Genomic DNA, 13,194 nt, shown 5'->3' on the forward strand with positions numbered 1-13,194 from the left:
AATGTCCAATACAGTTTTTAACCGTATATAATAGGGGAACTTACCGTTAACCATTAACAGGTTTTTACTGTAGTTTTATCATTAAACTCTTCATTTTTTTAGAGTGTAGTTTGTGCTTGTTGATGTTTAGGCCTTGTTTATTCTTTGTTTCCGCTTCAGATGTACTCTACATATTCCTCGTTTTTAGCAGAGGCAGTAGTGAAGTATTTTTAGACTTCCTTCAAACTGTCTGTAGTTTATCAGTTTTTCTTCTACTTCACAACATTCCAAAACATAATGTTGTACTTTTTACTGCTCTGCATTTTATATTAAATTTCATTTGAGACTTTATTACATTAGTAAGATGGATTAGTGCTGGGAAATGATTAATCGCATCCAAAAATCCAAAAACTATATATATATATATATATATATATATATATATATATATATATATAAGACACACAGATACAGTATATTTAAAAAAAATATTTACATGGAGTTGCATGTATATATTTATAGAATTTATCTTAAATATAATGTGTGTGCATTTATATATTCATAAAAACACACACATATAACATGTACACAAAAACATTTATTTTGGATGCGATTAATCACGATTAATCATTACCCAGGATTAATATGGATTGTGTAGACCGTAAATGCAAAATATGCCAACTGTTTTTAGTAATTCTTAATTAGATACTTCCTGAAGCATGCATTTGAAACTCCGGCTAACAGCAGACTTTAAATTATTTGGATATTTGGATTAGCAGATTCAGCTAAGTGCTCTGTTTTCAGATTAGGAGACTATATATACACCCTATCTAGTGCGATTCAGCGTGTGTGATCCCAGCTGAACTACAAGAATTGAATCATTAAGTTCAGAGTAAGACTGAAGTTCTTTACAAGCAATTTAACCCTGGCCTTTTCTTGCTGACATTCAACCATTTAGGGTCTATGATTATGCATTACATTTAATCTACAAGAACCGTAGTGTGTGTGTGTGTGTGTGTGTGTGTGTGTGTGTGTGTTTCACAGTTTGAGCTGAGCACACTGCATGCTTATTCAGAGTCTTAGAGCCTAAAATCTCATTAGTGTTAATAGGATACACAGAGACACAGTCCTCTCGACTGAGACACACACTGAGAGTCTCTAGAAAACTCTCTCAAGTGAAACGATGTTCTGTGTTAGGCTGGTTCTCCAGTCCTCCGGTGATCCGTGAAGGATCTTTGGGTTCTTCTGAGTGTTTAATGCACATGAGGAGTTTGTCAGGCTGAAGGTTGTTGGTGTTCAGGAGACTGACTTTCAACATTGAAATATTCAGAGTAATGTTTGCGGTTTCAATGCTAGGCTAACGAAAAGCTCACAAATCAACTTAAAGACACAGATTCCATTTCCAGCATTATATGAAAATTCAGTGAGTTTCTCCAGTCATCATAGATTTGTCCTTCATTCCTCTCCTGCAATCTTTCTTTTCCTAACTTGGTTTGTCTTTTCTTTCTTTCTTTTTTCTATGTATGTGTCATTATTGATCCATTTTCATTACAGTGTAATCAGACAGATGATGTGTGTAAATGAGGAGTGTGTGTGTGTGTGTCTCTGTGTGTCTCTGTGTGTGTGTGTGAGTGTGCGTGTGTGTGTGTGTGTATGTGTGTGTGTGTGCGTGTGTGTGTGAGGGTGGTGCCCAGCTCTGGCTGCTGGTAGTCTTTAACTCTCTCTCGATTGGTTGGTTTCATAAGCAGTTTATTAAAGGTGCTTTTAAACAGAGCAGCGTCCGCCGCTCACCGGTGAACACACACCGATCAGTCTGACCGCAGGATGGAGCTCGCCGCAGGTCAGTGACACGTGTGTGTGTGTGTGTGTGTGTGTGTGTGTGTGAGAGAGAGAGAGACATGTGACCCATTGGAGGATCATCTAAACCTGCTTATGTCCAGAACACCTGTGACTGCGGTGCATTATGGGTAGTGAAGACAAGTATGGAAGCGATTAGAGACGTGTGTGTGTGTGTGTGTGTGTGTGTGGTTATGTAATCTTAAGTAACACACACACAAGGTTCCTCAGTGAGATGTGAGTTTATCTTTCCAGGTCAGATCAGGCCGAGTTAGGGTTTTTCCAGTCATAGACATTCATCTGCTGCTTCTGAATAAACCTGTTCACTGATGATGTTTGTGATGCAGTCAGTGTTGGGTCTGGATATGAAGTCTGTGTCTCTGGATGAATAATTGATGCGGTGTAAATTGAACGGCTCCTGGATATTGAATATCCACACGCCTGTATGTCACCCTCTTTTTCTCTTTTTTCATTTTTATTTTTTAATCATGAGTTTTTAATCCTCTCTTCCTCTGTTATTCTTGTCTCTTATACAGTGACACCCCAAAAGTATTCAGGTCATGCATTATAGATATATAAGTTCAAATCATTGATTGTAAATAAAGATGCACAAACTCGCTTTATAATCAGAATATTGGGCTTTGTTTGAAATGCTGAATCAGTACATGTAGATGAAGACCATCAGTATTGTGTGTGTTAGTTGTTACTGAGTGAATCATGTTGATAATTCAGTTATTATTTATCATTTTTATTTGATTATGACAAACTGCAAACACGTTCCAGTGACAGTAATTTCTTAATCTGTTTCAGGTGAACACAACAAATATATACAAATAAGAATTATTGATTGTGTTTAAAGTCAGTGATGATTTTGGTCAAGAGAATTCTTATAAGGTCATACAAATTTATTTTAATAAGTACTCTATGTGTGTGTGTGTGTGTGTGCAGGTATCAGGCCTCAGATGAGTGTGAACGGCCCGATGCATCCTCGTCCTCTGGTGGCTCTGCTGGACGGTCGGGACTGTACTGTGGAGATGCCCATCCTCAAAGATCTGGCCACCGTAGCCTTCTGTGACGCCCAGACCACACAGGAGATCCACGAGAAGGTGAACACACACACACGCACACACACACACACACACACACACACACACACACACACACACACACACACACACACACACTCACACACACACACACACACACACACATGTATTTGTCATTTTATATATATATTTTTTAAATGTCTATACATTTTACACGTTTTTATTTCATTTTTACTAATTTTGTTGTTTTTGTATATTTCAATGATTTCAGTTACCTTTAAAAAAAATCATTTTTCAAAGCAACATTTCACATTTACTTTGTTTATTTTAGATTTTTTTTTATTTTTATGTTTCATTTAAAGTTTTGGTTTTAGTTACAGAAAATAATGCTTCTTCAGACCAGCTTCCAAAAAATCATGATGATGGTGTGTGTATGTGTGTGTGTGTGTGTGTGTGTGTCTCAGGTGTTAAACGAGGCGATCGGTGCTCTGATGTATCACAGCATCACACTGACACGAGAAGATCTGGAGAAGTTCAAAGCGCTCAGGATCATCATCCGCATGGGCAGCGGATACGACAACATCGACATTAAAGCAGCCGGAGAGCTGGGTAATCAACATCAACACTGACTATCAACTACACAATCAAATCAAACAAACACAGTTATGCATATTGTATCATATTTGATTCTACGGTCTAAAGGTCAAACTTTGATCTCATCCATACCTTCTGTTTCTGACTGATAGTTTTTTATCCAGTAAAAGCTATTTTAGTGTAATTCAGCTTCAGCTGGAGCTTCTCGTGTCTTGGTTTATTTTTTTTATCTAATACTTTCCTTTATTTTATAAATTTTATTACAGCTTTACTTTTTATTGATCAAGGATGCATTAAATTGATCAAAAGTGTCATAAAGACATTCACAATGTTACAGTAGATTTCTATTTCAAATAAATGCTGTTCTTCTGAACTTTCTCTTTATCTGTGAATCCTTAAAATCAATCACGGTTTCCACAAAAATATTGTGCAGCACAACTGTTTTCAACATTGATAATAATCAGAAATGTTTCTTGAGCAGTAAATCAGTATATTATTCTGATTTCTGAAGATCATGTGACACTGAAGACTGGAGGAATGATGCTGAAAATACAGCTGTTTAACGAAGATTCACATAGAGAACAATTTATCTCTCAATCATCATTGGATTGCATTGCATTATATTTTTGGATTGTTGCAATCTTATTATATTATTAGAGATACAAAGTGGTGACTGATATTTATAAAACGTATTGTTCCGGTGCTTGATTCTGATTGGCTGAGCTGAGTTCAAAGCTGTTGTAAATGACTCTACAAAGTAACATTCACCTTTGTTTATGTTTGTGTGTTGCTCGGCAACCACTTTGTTGCAATCACAACTGTTTGTGAGGAGCTACATTGTTTGGTGGAAGAATACTGTTTTTATTAATATCTTTACACTTTATTTGCTCTGTTTTATTCTGTGAAACCTTACTAAGTATATGGAATAACAGTTTTATAACAGCAGTAAGCCTCGTGAAGCCGTGGTTTACAGTGAATTTATAACAGCTATTGTGGTTTTAGTCACTCTGCTTAACAACGCCCCTTAGCTGTTATAAATTCACTGTAAACCACAGCTTCTTTCTTTGTTCTATGATGTTTTGTCAGTGTTTCTGAGCAGCTGTGTGTGTGTGTGTGTGTGTTCAGGGATCGCGGTGTGTAACATCCCGTCGGCGGCGGTGGAGGAGACGGCCGACTCGACGCTGTGTCACGTGTTGAATCTGTACCGCAGGAACACGTGGCTGTACCAGGCTCTGCGGGAGGGCACACGTGTTCAGAGCGTGGAACAGATCCGGGAAGTGGCTTCAGGAGCCGCACGCATCCGCGGAGAAACACTCGGACTCATCGGCTTCGGTGAGAGACAAGGGTTGAGATCTTCCCTTCTGAAATCTGAACTATAGCAGAGACAGTTCAGGGTCTGGATTAACAAAACATTTGACATCTAAGATAGCAGTTAAAGAGTTTCCTCTTAAAACCTATTCACAAAGCTTCTGAGACAAACTCTTACTAAGGAATAGAGAGAAGGGTGAAGCTCAGAGAAAGGGGGCGGGGCTGAGCTAATTGCTATGGAGATGTCATCAAGCTTATTAACTATGCACACAGTGATTGGCTGATAGTCTCTCTCAAGGATTTATTCATAGAAATACTGTAAAGTGCGATATTATGTTGCCATATTCAAATAAAGTTTTTTTTTGCCACATTCAAATAAATATTTCAAATCCAGACTAAGTGTCACTAATAAAAAAAAGTATATATTGTCAGCTTCTTCTTACATGTGTGCTTTTTGTTAACAATTAGTGGATATGCATATGAACGGCATTTTAATTACCAGAGTAGAATAATCATGAATGATAGAAAGAAAACCAAAGTGGACACAAGCACAACTGTTACAAGGAAAATAATAATAAATATAAAAATATTATGTATTATTAAAAATTATTAAAATTTATTTATTTATTTTATTTGGAATTTATGAATAAAGGTTAGTATGAAAGTTATTTGTGATTCACAATTTGTTGGTGGAAACGTTCATATAATTAGAAAATGCATATAATTTTTTAACTATTACTGTAGTGATGAATATTTAAATTCTATAATTATGAAATAATTATATATGTATAATCCAGTATGGATTCTGAGGTCTCTATACTTTTATCAATAACTTTCATACAAAACATAAATAATAATTAATTTATTAAATTATATAAATACAAATAGTATTTCTATATAGTATTAATAAAAAAATAATGTAATTATTGATATAGTTTTTGAATAAACCTGGTAAATATATATATATAGACTTCTCACACATCTCTCTTACAGTCAGTAAGATTTTTTCCCCATTAAAGGATCAATCGTGTGTGTGTGTGTTTGTGTGTATGTGTGTGTGTGTGTGTGTGTGTGTGTGTGTGTGTGTGTGTGTGTGTGTGTGTGTGTGTGTGGCAGGTCGTTCGGGGCAGGCCGTCGCCGTCAGGGCTAAAGTGTTTGGCTTTAATGTGATCTTCTACGACCCGTACCTGCAGGACGGTCTGGAGCGCTCGCTCGGTGTTCAGCGTGTTTACACTCTGCAGGATCTGCTCTATCAGAGCGACTGCGTCTCGCTGCACTGCAACCTGAACGAACACAACCATCACCTCATCAACGACTTCACCATCAAACAGGTCTTTATCAGCTGCTCACGCTGCACTGCCTCAGTTTGTGTAGTTAGGTACACTGGCGCTCAAAGGTTGTAATCAAGATTTGTAATGTTTTGAAGTATCTTCTGTTTACAGAGGCTGCATTTATTTGATCCAAAATACTGTAAAAAATGTGAAATATTATTACAATATTAAATATCTGTTTTCTATGTGAATCTGTGTTAAAGTGTAATGTATTTCTGTGATGCACCGCTGTATTTTCAGCATCATTCCTCCAGTCTTCAGTGTCACATGATCTTCAGAAATCAGAATAATATGATGATTTACTGCTCTTCAGTCTTTGGTGAGCAGAAGATACTTTAAAACATTACAAATCTTAAAGGGAAAGTTCATCCAGAAATGAAAATTGTGTTATTAATTACTCACCCTCATGTCGTTCCAAACCTATAAGACCTTTGTTCATCTTCAGAAAACAGTAAGATATTTCTGATGAAATCCGAGAGCTCTCTGACCCTCCATAGACAGCAAGGATATTACCACGATCAATGCATGGAAACGCAGCAAGCACATCAGGAAAATAGTAATGAGCGCTGTTTACTTGTGATGGTAACTTGGGGAGAAAAATTACTTAATAAATTATTTAATTATTGTTTTCTTTACTGAACAAAAAGTATTCTCGTAGTTTTGTAAAATTGTGGTTAAACCTGTGATGTCACATGGACTATTTTACTGATGTCCTTACTATGTTTGTGGACCTGGGAACATTTCAGTTGAGTAGCTGTCTAAGGAGGGTCAGAGAGCTCTCAGATTTCATCAGAAATATCTTAATCTGTGTTCTGAAGATGGACGAAGGTCTTACAGGCTTGGAACGACATGGGGGTGAGTGTTTTCATTTTTGGGTGAAACATCCCTTCAATTATTCTGAACTTTTGACCTCCAGTTTACATAATCTGCCAGCAGAATGAACTGATTGTAAAGAGTGAATCTGGCCATCTCTGCGATTCTGCCTCATTGTGTGTTTGTGTGTGTGCGTATGTGCGTGCGTGCGTGTATGTGTGTGTGCGTGTGTGTGTGTGTGTGTGTGTGTGTGCGTATGTGCGTGCGTGTGTGTGTGTGTGTGTGTGTGTGTGTGTGTGTGTGTGTGTGTGTGTGTGTGTGTGTGTGTGTGTGTGTGTGTCAGATGCGTCAGGGGGCGTTCCTGGTGAACACGGCTCGAGGAGGTCTGGTGGATGAGAAGGCTCTGGCTCAGGCGCTGAAGGAGGGCCGGATACGAGGAGCAGCTCTCGACGTCCACGAGACCGAACCCTTCAGGTGAACATCAACACATTCACTTTTTATTAACATTTTGAATAATTTTTTTAAGAACGTCTTAATTATTCCACTGTTAAACTCCTCACATGAGAGAATATGTTCAGTGGGAATGGTCAGAAAGACACCAATGCAGTCCTCTGACTGTTCCTGTGATAATATTGATGCACTGATTTCTTTGATGATTTTTACAGTATGATATCAATGCTCAGTTGTGTGTGTGTGTATGTGTGTGTGTGTGTGGTGTAGTTTTGCGCAGGGTCCTCTGAAAGATGCTCCTAACCTGATCTGTACACCGCACACAGCCTGGTACAGCGAGCAGGCGTCTCTGGAGATGAGAGAAGCAGCCGCTACAGAGATTCGCAGAGCCATCACAGGTACACATATTCACTCACATACATTAATTTATTAATTCACTCATATTCACTCATATTCACTCAGTCACTCAGTCACTCACTCACTCACTCACATTCATTCATTTCTTTCATTGATTCACTCATTCACTCATATTCATTCATTCCTTTACCCATTCATTCATCCATTCACTCACTCACTCACTCACTCACTCACATTCACTCACTCACATTAATTGATTCATTCATCCACTCACAAGCTGATCTGATGATTAAAACACTCTTTTTGTTTCTCAGGCCGGATTCCTGACAGTCTGAGGAACTGTGTCAATAAGGAGTTCTTTGTGTCATCGGGTTCCTGGGGTCTGATGGAGCAGCAGGTTCATCCTGCGCTTAACGGCGCCACATACAGGTACGATCACAATCATATTTAATGTTTATCAAGCGCATCATGTTTGATTTTCATTAATTGTTACACCACGATAGTAACACCGCCACATAGTCACATGACATTAGTTTAACTCTGAGCCCCGCCCCATTTGCTTCTCTTACGCAGCCAAGTCAACCAATCCCTGCAGGCCATCACGACTGGCTCCGCCCCCCAAGACAAAATCAATGCCTAAAGCAGAGCAGGTAAAAGAATATCAGACGCTCTTCTCTCTCTCTCTCTCTCTCTCTCTGCTGATTTGACCTTTGACCCCTGATAACCACACCCTCCCTCAGCATTCAGTTTTATTTTATTTATCTGACCATTTAGAGACCAGTATTATTAATTTACTATTATAGTATTTATTTATATATTTTAAATCATTTATATATACATTTAAATCATCAATATATATATTTTTTTATGTAATATTTTATTTAGTTGCTAATGCAACATTTCAACATAAAAAAAATTTCACCTAATATTTGTATTTTATTTCAGCTTTATTTCAATGATCAAAAACGTTTTTGTTTTTATAGTTTCCAGTTGTTTCTAATATTTGTAACACTGCTACAATACACATCCTCTTGCTGCCAGTTTTCACAACCCTCTATCTCATGCTGATCACATCCCAGTGTGTGTCACTTGTCTGTATGGTGACCTTTGACCTCTCCCGCAGGTTCCCGTCAGGTCTGGCCTGAGTGGCAGCGGGTTTGGAGGGTCTGGTTCTGGTGACCCACTCACTGACCGCCATAAACCACCCGTCCCAGACGCCATCCCCAAACCAGCCCTCCAATCACGGAGAGAGCAGCTGAGCGAGCAATAGCACACCCAACTATTTCCTTTTTCCCGTTCTGGAGGAAGTGGATGTTTTTGGTGTCTCCTCCACGGAAACACAGCACACTGAATGGAGTTTGTTAGTTTGATGTGTTTCTTCCCTCCGATTCTCATCTCTGTGAATCCTTTAGATAAATCAGGTGAGGCCCGAAGCCACTCCCACTCAGCCATCCATCACGATGATTGACAGCTCAGCACTCTGCTCTGATTGGCCAGCGTTCTCAGACTTCAGCCAAGGAATGAAACACCAAATGATTTCTTTCTCTCGTGTGTTTTGTTTGACTAAAGAACAGTTCAAATACACTTCTGTTTCTTTCTCGTACCAGAAGATGACGTTTAGATGAAGGGAGTTTCATGTTTTATATTCAATGAGTTTTTGGTTTTCACTTCATTCCACTATATGACTCAGGAAAATCTCACCTCCATAATTATTTTTCCCACCAAATCTTGTCCATATTTTCTCATATCTGCGTTGCAGTTTGGCTGGTGTTAGTACTTTTATACAGCGAGGTGTCTCGAGATCGTTAGGTTTGTGTGGTTTAGATGAGTGTCCTGTCCTTGGTTTGTTCTTCTGAAGGTGTTTGTTTCTCAGAAAGCGAGATGTGATGCAGAAGCGGGAGGTTGTTTGTTTTATTGTGAGTATTTGTATTCGTTTCTTTGTAGCATCAGTGCAGATCAAATAAAACATGCAGGTTCAGAACTCTGTCTCTGTTTTATGGATATTGCAGTAATGGATTATGACTCTTTATAACACTGTTAATTGCCCAACAGATTTTACAATTGTCCACTATGCTTTACATTTTTTAGAATTAATTCTAAGCTATACAGTAAACTTCATTACTGATTATGCACTGAATACCATTTAACTTTTTGTATTTCTAATACAGACATTACACATTTAGAAATGCGTAACTGTCTGTGCTTTGCAAGTGCACTAGTGTTCTTTTCCAAACACAACTAAACGTGCTGAATCATGTGTGCATTGCTTTTTATTATTTGTTTATTATTACATATTGCATAACTGTGACTCATTCAGAATCAACTCGACAGTCTTCAGTCCAAACCTCAGCACACACACACACACACACACACACACACTGACCAGCATCAGTGCCACAAATTAAACACACTTTTAGAGGTTTCAGAGTCTGACTCATAGCAAACAAAACTGATATATCCTTGGTGAACATAACAGCATTCAGGCTTGGAATGAAGTGAAGTTTTTAAGGCAACAGTTCACCCAAAACACACATCGTAGAAACGCAATACTGTGCTTTATTTCTTTTAACATAACACTGAATGGTACATCTCATCCACACACACTGCGTTTTAGCTATGCATGAGCACAGACAGAAGTGCTGAATGTTACAGGTGCAATAATAGATTATAATAATACTGTTTATACAACTAAACAAAACTGAATTCCAATAAAACATGTCAAAGGGTTTGCATAAGGAGCTGGTGAGCTCAGTCATGGCTTTTCTATTCCATTTGTGGCTTTTAGAATCAAATCACAGTTGAGATTATTTGTACCGCGCTCAGAAATGAAACATAGAGCTGCTCTCAGTAACAGACTGATCTCAAATCAGCAAGAGCAGCACAAGCACAATCCAGAAAACTAGACGCAGAAGTGCAATAATCATCACACAAACAGTCTTTGGCTTAATAATACAGGTTATAAAAGACACAAGGTTAAAAATGAGTGAGAACTTTTTTTTTTTTTTAAAACAAACATGAAAAAAAAAAAAAAAAAAAAACATTTTGGCTTAATGAACTGTGCAAAGTCAGTCAAAATTAACACTATATTAAATATCTCTCATTTTACTGATTGGCATCTCAAACATAAATTCAGCTTTAAACGAATATTCTGGATTCAACACAAGTTACAAATGATCATTTTTTGGTTACTTTTGAATTACTTCAAATTCTGTTTATTGTCACATTGTTACACTTTAAAACAGTGCTCTTCTGATTCATCCAATCATGTGAGTTTAGGGCGGAGCTATCTGTCTGACTGACCAATGACAAACAGAACAAGTGTTTAGGAAAAGCTCTCATTGCTTTTCCATTTGAGTTAGAAATTAAACACTTTACCTTTAAATAACATCAATTACAGAATCCCCATTATGTCAAATTTTGTCTTTGGCTTCTCAAAATCAAATCAACATTATGTCACAAATGCTGTCAGGCTGTTTCAAACCCAGAACATTCCTATGACGAGATCTCAAGGGAATGTAATAAATACGTTCTCCGTTAAACATTACACAGGAAAAAATAATTCTGTAAAGTAAAACTAAGGCTTTACGCAGTCGCTGCCAAAGTGAGTCTGGCGGAGAAATGCATGTAAAGGAATGTCCTGCTGGAAAGAGTGATGAAATCTTGGCCCAAACGCTGCTGGTCGTCACAAACCAGACTTCTGGAATAAGAGTCGTACACAGAGCTTTAAATAAGAGAAACTTCACACAAACGCCTGCCGTCGTCCTTCAGCACCAGCCACCTCATTAACAGCTAGTGTTTATACTGTGTTATAATGCACTACATAGCATATTATAATAATCCATACGCAGTAGAAGAACAATCTGAGTTTTTGTGCTTGTTGGTATTATGTTACAGTAGCTGCTATCAAGGGTTTACACACGTCTCAAAACGCACCAGAAACGCTGTGATTGGGCACAAATACCCAACAATCAAAACATTTATTGCGTGGCTACATTTCAATTCTTTGGGAAAAAAAACTGATTTTATCAATCAGTAAATTTACCATATTTTCCGGAGTGTAAGTGACATTTTTTATCTTCTGAAATGTGCTGTGACTTTTATGGAAGGCCATTTCCACCACAATATAAAAACATGAAAAAGGAAATTGCGCCTTTTTTATCTCAGAACTTTGAGAATTTCTATTTTTATAAACTCAGAATTGTGACTTTTATTTTTGTTTGTCTGTGAAATAAAGCTCATTGCGACTCACAATTTTGAATTTTACTCTCACAAATTCTGTGACAAGAGTCTTTATCAACATTGCCAGATATAAACTCAGAATTGTGAGATATAAACTTGCAATTTTAAAGAAAAAAACTGAATTCTCAGTTTATAGTACATCTTAAAATTTATATATCTTGTAGTTCTACTTTTTGTTTACTATTGTTTCTGCAAAAAAAAAAAAACTTAATTCCAACTTAATTTTTTAAGACTTTTTTCTCGGAAATTTTCTCATAATTCTATTTTTTCCGCAATTTTATTTCCACTGCAATATAAAAAAGGCATTTACAACATTTTATCTCACAATCCTAGACTCTTTTTCTCAGAATTAAAAGTTTATATCTCATATTTCCTGAGTTTATATCTCTTTACAAATCTCAATTAACTTTATTATTTTAAAATCTACAATATATCTGTAAAATGTTTGTAAACATTTAGTTTTATTTACTGTTATGAAACAATATTTCTGAATTTTCTAAAATGTGATGCATCTTACATATGTTTTTTTTTCTTCTCTTAACGATGCAATTTATTTACTGGAAAATACAGTATTTATTTTCATGTTGGCATTTCTGTGGCAGCTTGTGGTTGTCTTTTGTCTCAGTACTGTGCAACAGAAGCATTTTTTTAATGACTCTACATTTATCTCTATTAAAATGCATCTGCTGGGCGCTCAGCTCAAAATGAGGAACACGCACAGATTCAGTCCGGTTCAGAGGCAGATGTTGATTTTTTTGGCTAACTCTTTCTCCAGATCTGAAATCAGCGTGTCGAAGTCTTTCAGACTCAGTCTGCACGTGAACGGAGCGTCAAAATCGAGTGCAAACTCGTCCACGTACAAACCGTCGGGAGACGTCCACACGTCACTGTTCTTCGGCTCCTCAATGTCGTAGTCGCTCTCGCTGTCCGCCACCTCGTCGTAATCCGCCTCGTCGTTTGACAGGAAGTCCCGCCCACAAACGCTCCAATCACCTGCGTATCGGTTACAGGGCGGGCTCTCCAGCCGGCCACGCCCCCTGCGGGAAACCACCACCTGCAAGGAACTCTGGGAAGCCAGAGAGTCATCCGTCACTCGTCCTTTAGACACTGCGAAAAAAACAAACATTTTAAACACTTTACACGCAAAACCAATCATAATGGTAAATCTTTCAAAATTGAGATTTATACGTCACCTGAAAGCTGAATAAATAAGCTTTCCATTTACAGAAATTTCAATAAAT

At 37.5% G+C, this 13,194-nt stretch overlaps 1 protein-coding gene across 1 annotated transcript in view; it reads left to right on the plus strand.

Annotated features, from left to right (window-relative positions):
• LOC127959186 (uncharacterized) overlaps nt 1–9,695 on the plus strand; it is an 11,445-nt gene extending 1,750 nt beyond the window's left edge. The window contains exons 2-10 of the mRNA XM_052558206.1: nt 2,764–2,921; nt 3,326–3,470; nt 4,581–4,787; nt 5,880–6,094; nt 7,251–7,381; nt 7,628–7,755; nt 8,029–8,143; nt 8,288–8,364; nt 8,838–9,695. Of these exons, the coding sequence (XP_052414166.1) occupies nt 2,764–2,921; nt 3,326–3,470; nt 4,581–4,787; nt 5,880–6,094; nt 7,251–7,381; nt 7,628–7,755; nt 8,029–8,143; nt 8,288–8,354 (1,166 nt within the window). The 3' untranslated portion in view covers nt 8,355–8,364; nt 8,838–9,695. The remainder of the gene's footprint in view (nt 1–2,763; nt 2,922–3,325; nt 3,471–4,580; nt 4,788–5,879; nt 6,095–7,250; nt 7,382–7,627; nt 7,756–8,028; nt 8,144–8,287; nt 8,365–8,837) is intronic.
• The last annotated feature ends 3,499 nt before the right edge of the window (nt 9,696–13,194 follow it).

Source organism: Carassius gibelio, chromosome B6 (assembly GCF_023724105.1).
Source record: "Carassius gibelio isolate Cgi1373 ecotype wild population from Czech Republic chromosome B6, carGib1.2-hapl.c, whole genome shotgun sequence".
NCBI lineage: Eukaryota > Metazoa > Chordata > Actinopteri > Cypriniformes > Cyprinidae > Carassius > Carassius gibelio.